The sequence below is a fragment of the Carlito syrichta genome, unplaced genomic scaffold (genome assembly GCF_000164805.1).
Source record: "Carlito syrichta isolate Samal-C Ts95f unplaced genomic scaffold, Tarsius_syrichta-2.0.1 Scaffold290650, whole genome shotgun sequence".
Taxonomy (NCBI): Eukaryota; Metazoa; Chordata; class Mammalia; order Primates; family Tarsiidae; genus Carlito; species Carlito syrichta.
In genome coordinates this window covers 1-7,056 of record NW_007234746.1, presented here as the reverse complement: position 1 = coordinate 7,056, position 7,056 = coordinate 1, and the positions used below count along the sequence as shown (strand labels likewise).

The window sequence follows — 7,056 nt, the reverse complement described above, 5'->3', positions numbered from 1 at the left end:
CTTATGGATTAAACCACAGATCAGTGTCGCGCAGGTCTAGTCCTGATCAACTTTATTCTAGGCCACCATGCACACCACCATACTTGCCCTCTGTTGGGCACCTCTGTTCTCCTTCCTATTGGCCATCGGGTTCCTACCCAACTGTCCAGACCAGACCATAGGCCTCAAGTCCATTTCGCCCAGCCCTGTGGTGGCCTTGCCTGCCTCTTTTACCTGCTCAGGTAACCCCTTTACCATTAATCAAATTCTCTGTGTTTCCATTTGTAGGATCCTGCCCATCCATGTGTGACCTGCTGCCTCTGCCAGATAAAATTCAGATTGAAATGATCTATAAGACAGTGAAGCTACATTGTGAGACATGTCCAACAAGCACCACACATTGTCGTGAGTCCAAACTGCCCAGTGATAAGTTGTTGAAGTTTTATTTGACTTATTTTTAAATTTTGGTTTGTAACCAATGATGATGCATTTTTAAGCTAAAGATGCAATTGCTTATGTTTATTCATTCATTCAGAGTTAAAGTTTCTAAATTTCTGAACACTCCCTTGCTGAAAGTCAGGTTCTTTGTTGTTATGACATGATTTGGTAATATAAGTGTTCCGTCTCCGTAAAGGACCAGGGGAAAGGATGGAAGGGCAGGTGAGTGACAGTGATGGCCACACACTGTGCTGTGCTCTCCACTGGGAGATTTGCTCCAGGGAGGAGGTGCTCAGATTGCACGGTGCGGTTTGTGAACTGGTTTTATATGCATGAGGTCTCAGGTGTCCTTGGAGGACAGGTATAGATAGGTCTGGGTTTGTTGGTTCTTACCACCTCCTAAAACAGTAGAAGCAGTTTATGGAATGAGAGTTTGTGGTTCTGTAACCACACATCACTACCTGGCTCTTCTAACGGCATGAAAGTTTTCTCCATTCTGGGACTGTCTGAACCCGTTCTGAATCTCAGCTTTTCTGTCCGCTGAACACACACTTGGGTGCTTCAGGTGTTTTTCTCGACATTAGTTTTATTGGCAGGAACTTCATGACTTCCAAAATGTGACTGTGTTCCCATCCAGACAGCTTGAACATGGGGCAAATAATAAGTAAAAACACTTTACTGCTATATTGCTTATTTTTCAAAACAATTTTCTTACAATTATATGATTTCCTTCTCCCCCAGAACAAGTATTTTTAAGCTCCTTTTACAGATGAGAAAAAGCAGGATCTGGCATGTGAAGTGCTGTGGCCTAGTGCCAGGTCGTCTGTCCAGTTCTGGGTTCTCCACAAGCCCACACTCCTCCTCTCTCATGGTCCTCACCTCCTCCTCTGACCCTCATCACCACCAAAAACACTTTTGATTCTGGAAAAGAAATGCTGCATGTGGTCCCTGTGACCTTTGTGCTACCAGAAGCTTTGAATGGTGCCCCAAGTAAAACTGGGCACATGAGAAATGAAATCAAAGCCACGTAGGCATCTGATAAAAGTTGCTTCTTCCCTTCTGCATTTTAGGACCTAAAGTTCTGTTTATCCAGAAACTCCACAGATACACTGACCTCTCCACATAGGCATACAAGCTGGCAAATTAAAAATTTCTCCACCTACACCTTGGGTCCCCGCCCGAACTTAAGGAAAGAACCAGGACGGACATAGTGATTTCTTCCCCTGTGGAGCCTTCTGGCATGAGGCCCAGGATAGATGGGACAGGGAACTGGGTGTGTGGCAGAGGAGGATGTACGTGTCACAGAGGGCCTATCGGCAGGGCGGTGGCGCCTCTGCGTCGGCGTCTCTGCCCTTGCTGCCCTCTGAGGCCATCTGACGTAGCGAGAGCACGGGCATGCCGGGAGCCTCGCGCTCCCTCTGTGTCCGAGGGAGGACAGCGCGGGTCAGGGCGTGAGGCAGGTCTGCAGTTAGGCTGGCTCAGCCGGGAGCACTCGTCTTCCACCTTGGCCACTGGGGCTCAGGGGGGCAATCCTAAAGAGAGTTACTGTATTTCTCACAATGAAATGTTCTGAGTAGGCAGCCACGTTTTCAAAAGATGTTGTTTCCTTCTGCTGTGCCATTTCCTAGGCTCAGGCTGGGATTCTGCTTCCCCTCTCTGGATGGCTCAGAGGCTTACTGACTCCTACTCTGTGCCTGGGATGTATGGCTGTGGACTGGCACGGGCCATCCCCTCATCTTTCGTGATCAAAGCAGTCTCTTTTATTTTTATATTATTCTAGGTTATTACTTTTAGATTCAAGGAGTCCATGTGCAGGTGTGTTACATGGGTACAGTGAGTGATGGGAGGTTTGGGCTTCTATGAAGTCCACTATGCAAATGGCATGCACAGTACCCAATAGGTGTGTTTCAGCCTTGTCCCCTGCCCTCCCTTTAAGGGTCCCCATAAAAAGTTCCCATCTTTGTGTCTTTGCATACCCAGTGTTTAGTTCCCACCTGTAAGTGACACAGTCTTCTGTTTCTGTGTTAACTCACAGAGAATAATGGCCTCCAGTGACATCCACATCGCTGCAGAGGGACAGCTGTGTAGTCTTCTGTGGTGGGCACGGACCACATTGTTTTAACTAGTCCACTGTTGATGGGTGCCTACGTTGGTTCCATGGTTTTCTGTTGTGAAGAGTGCGGTACTAAGCATGGAGTGCAGGTGTCTTTTTGGTAGAAGGATCTATGTTCCCTTGAGTATACACCCAGCAGGGGGGTTGCTGGGTCAAATGGCAAATCTATTGTTAGTTCTTTAAGTCATCTACAAACTGCTTTTCACAGTGGCTGAACTAGCTGACATTCCCATAACAGCGTGGGAGTGTTCTCTTTTCTGCACAGTCTCGCCATATCTATCATTTTTTAACTTTTTAAGAATAGCCATTCTGACTGGTATGAGATGTTATCTCATTATGGCTCTGGTTTGCATTTCCCTGATGATTACTGATGCTGAACATTTGTTCATCTGTCTGCTGGCTGCTTGTGTGTCTTCTTTTCAGAAGTGTCTGTTCACATCCTTTGCCTACTTTTTAATGGGGTTATTTGTTGTTTTCCTGTCAATTCATTTTAGCTCCTTATAGATTCTGGATATTAGGCCATTGTTGGATGCATAGTTTGTAAATATTTCCTCTCATTCTGTAGGTTGTCTGTTTACTCTGTTGATCATTTCTTTTGCTGTGCAGAAGCTCTTTAGTTTAATTAGGTCCCACTTGCCAATTTTGGTTTTTACTGCATTTGCTTCTTTTTTTTTTTTTGAGTCAGGGTCTCTCTCTGTTGCCCAGGCTGTCGTGCAGTGGCACAATCATGGCTCACCACAGCCTGGAACTCCTGGGCTCAGGCAATCCTTCTGCCTTAGCCTCCCAAGTAGCCAGGACTATAGGTGTTACCCAGCTAATTTATTTATTTATTTATTTTTGGAAGAGACAAAGTCTTGCTCTGTTTCCCAGGCTGATCTCAAAACTCATGGGCTCAAGTAATCCTCCCATCTTGGCCTCCCAAAGTGTTGGGATAACAGGCATGCACCACCATGCCCAACTTGCGTTTACTTTTGAGGACTTGGTCATATATTTGTTGCCTCGGCCGATGTCCAGAAAGAGTGTTTGGGGTTTTTTGTTTTTTTTTAAACTGTAGAGATGAGGTCTCACCAAGTTGCCCAGACTGGTCTTGAACACCTGGGCTCAGGCAGTCCTCTCGCTTCTGCCTCCCAAAATGTTAGGATTTCAGGCGTGAGGCACGGCACCCGGGCAGCAAGAGTGTTTCCTAGGATTTCTTCTAGGATTTTTATAGTTTGAGGTCTTATATGTAAGACTTTAATCCATCTTGAGTTCATGTTTGTACATGGAGAGAAGGGATTTGGTTTCCTTCTTCTGTGTATAGCCAGTTTTCCCAGCACTGTTTATTGAATAGGGTGTTCTTTCTCCAGTACTGATTTATTTATTTGTTTTTTTGGCTTTACCAAAGATCAGTTGGCTGTAGGTCAGCAGCTGTATTTCTGGGATTTGTATTCTGTTCCATTGGTCAATTTTTTTTTAACATGCTGTTTTGGTTACTGTGGCCTTGTAGTAAAGTTTGAAGTCTGGTAATATGATGGCTCCAGCTTTGTTCTTTTTGCTCAGGCATGATTTGGGTATTTAGGCTCTTTTTTCTTCCCTGTGAATTTGAGTCCTATTTTTTCTAGATCTGTGAAAAATGACGGAGGTCATTCAATAGGGATTGTGTTGACTCCGTAGCCAACTTGCTTTGGGCAGTATGATCCTCTTAATGATGGCGATTCCTCCAGTCCATGAGCATGGAATGTTTTCCACTGGCTCATGTCGGACTTCTATTTCTTCCAGCTGTGGTTGGTAGTACTCGCTGTAGAGAGCTGCACCTACTTTGTAGGATGCATTCCTAGGTATTTTTTTTCTCTGTGCTTCCTCTTGACAGTCGAAGAAACAGAGGGACCGTCCCTTCATGAAGATGCTGCAAGCCCGGAAGAAGCACACCAGCACTGAGCTCATTATTGAGCCAGAGACACCCTCAGACAAGAGGGTTGTCAAACAGACAGACATCATCAATAAGCAGCTGGACTTCAGTGATGAAAGCAATGTCATCAGTGCACTCAGTTACGTCTGGCCCTATTTTTCAATGGGTAACCTAGAGGATATGGAATCAACATTGTCACCATTCACTGAACTGCTTTTTTCAAAACTGCTTAATAAAGCTAAGCCCCCATCTTTTTGGCGAAACAATACATCCAACAAACCTCACAGAAATAGATTAAGGAGGTATTATATTCTTAAAAATTGGTTAGGTTCACTAACAAAAAAAAAATTGAGGCAGTCAAAAGGAAAATAGGAGCTGGTATGCTGATGCAGCCTGGCCCCTTAGGATATCAAAATTTTAAACACCAAAACTCTGCAGACCACCTGAAAACTGCCCAGCACAGGGAACCAGGCTGTGGAAGTCTCAGGGTATCAGGAAAAGGCTGCGGACCACGGGCGTAATCATCAAGGGGCCCAAGGGCATTAAGAAAAGGCATCTAAAGGAGACCCTTAAAGATCAGCTCATCAAGAGGCAACAGAGCACCCAGCCATCTGTGGAGGATGCTGCCATGGAAAGGAAGCGTGGGAGGCTGGCCCCAAGGGAGCCAGAATGGTCTCTCAGGGCGCAGAGGCCCCAGATGCTGGTGGGCAGCCCCTCTCACACCAAGCCCTCATCCACACAGGCACATAGGCTTTCTTCCCTAGGAAAGCAGATGGATGCTCCCCCAGCTGCCTCTGAAAAAGCCCTGTCTGGGGAGCGAAGGGAGTCCAAAACCTGATAGCACACCATCTTTATTTTGGAACAGACGCAGCAAAATCTCAAGTTATGCAGGATCCACTTGATCCACTTGTAGGTAAAACTCACTTCGAGGTGGTCCACAGAGCACCCAAGGCCAAGGTGAGTTGGAAGTTTGGGAAGGAAGGCTCATCTGGTCAACTGATGGTTGCCAAGAGGTCCCCACTCCCTGCAGTCCGGAACCGCATCAACTTGCCCTCGTGAGGGCTTGCGAACCCTTCCCAGGCCGACTCCACCATGCCTGCATTCAATGCCAGGTCACTCGTCAAACAGACCAATGACATGCAGCGGGAGGTCAGCCACCCGGGGCCCGATCTGCCCCCCACATCGCAGAGCTCCATGTACCCACTGCTCTTGTCCCCAGGGGACCAGTTTGAGAGTGAGCTAAACCAGCAACTGCAATGCCTCATCCCGGACAACAATGTGCGGAGGCTTGTTTCCCACATGATCAGGACCCTAAAGATGGACTGCTCCGAGAGCCACGTGCAGCTGCCCTGTGCCAAGCTCATCTCCCAGACGGGCCTCCTGATGAAGCTCCTCAGTGAGCAGGAGGCGAAGGTGGCCGAGGTGGAGTGGGACACGGAACAATGGAGGAACATCTACATCAGAGAGACCACTGAGGCCCAGAGCGAGCAGAAGGGCCAGGAGTTAGACAAGGTGAGGATGACCACAAACACAGAGGATGCCATGGAGGGAGAACCACATGGAGCCCGGGGCTCCGGCACCTCTCATCCTGGTCATGTAACTTTGACCATGACAGTGATCTCACACTTTGCTCATTTAGAGCATGAAGCAGACCCGATACACAAGACAAATTGCAGAAGGAAACGCTAGTAGTGCGACCATGTAACGCATTAGACTTGCTCTGTTATTTAAGATCCTATAGGCTCCCAACTTGGAAGAATGGGGTATTGAATAACTAGCTAGCGCCCTTTCCACTACTTTGTTTTTTAAAAATCTTGTTCTTTCCTTTTTTTAGCTCACTAAAGAAGTTCCAGGATATGGCTATCATAAAAAAACAATTGTGGCGATATCCGTTACTGTCATCTTCACAATTTTTATTTTAATCTTCTGTCTCATTGAGGTGAAGCACAACAATTAACTCAGATTTCCAGAATGAAATGCTGTCTTTCCTGCAGATTCAGAACCCACATGCTGAAAATCAAGGCCACTTTCCCACCTACTGGCACTTGACAATCCTCTCTAGTCCCCCAGACTAAGGAAAGCTTTGTTCTTTACTGCAAAGTATGTCCAGGGGATGTTTAAAGGAACTTTCCTCCCAGAGATCTCTATGGAACTGAAACCAAGTTAGCAAACCATGAGACTCTTTCCAAAAGCAAAGTTTAAGAAGGCCAGAGTATATATGACAGCAACATTTCTCCAACCCAAAACTATCTAACAATCTGGTGTACTTCCCAGTCATTCCCGATCTGCCACGGGTTTATTTCCCTGTTGCGGAGATGACGAGAGATGTATAATCTCCACCGTCTCGCAGCTGCCATCACCCTAGAAAAGGACACGGCCAAAGACAGAAGGGCCATCCCGTAGAGGAGTCAGAGTCACATAGCTCCTGCTTCTCTGGTGTTTGAGGCGCTGTCTAAGGGACCCAGGGAAAACATCTCGAGGTGTGTCCTGCTTACAGGAACTGTTTCTGGACCTTGCCTCTGTTTACCTTTTGCTCAGTTACATAATGGCAACCCCCGGGCTCAGGCAATCCACTCATCTCAGCCTCCCAAAGGCGTGGGATTACAGGCTGAGCCACCAACTCAAAAAAAAAAAAAAA

At 46.7% G+C, this 7,056-nt stretch overlaps 1 protein-coding gene across 1 annotated transcript; it reads left to right on the top strand.

The window, feature by feature from the left end:
* The first annotated feature begins 285 nt into the window (after positions 1 to 285).
* On the top strand, positions 286 to 6,304 carry LOC103256617 (leucine-rich repeat-containing protein 37A3-like). The gene is made up of 2 exons (XM_021710598.1): positions 286 to 384; positions 4,380 to 6,304. Exon 2 carries the CDS (start codon positions 5,511 to 5,513, stop codon positions 6,105 to 6,107), a length of 597 nt encoding a protein of 198 aa, XP_021566273.1. The 5' UTR covers positions 286 to 384; positions 4,380 to 5,510; the 3' UTR covers positions 6,108 to 6,304.
* Positions 6,305 to 7,056: the final 752 nt, after the last annotated feature.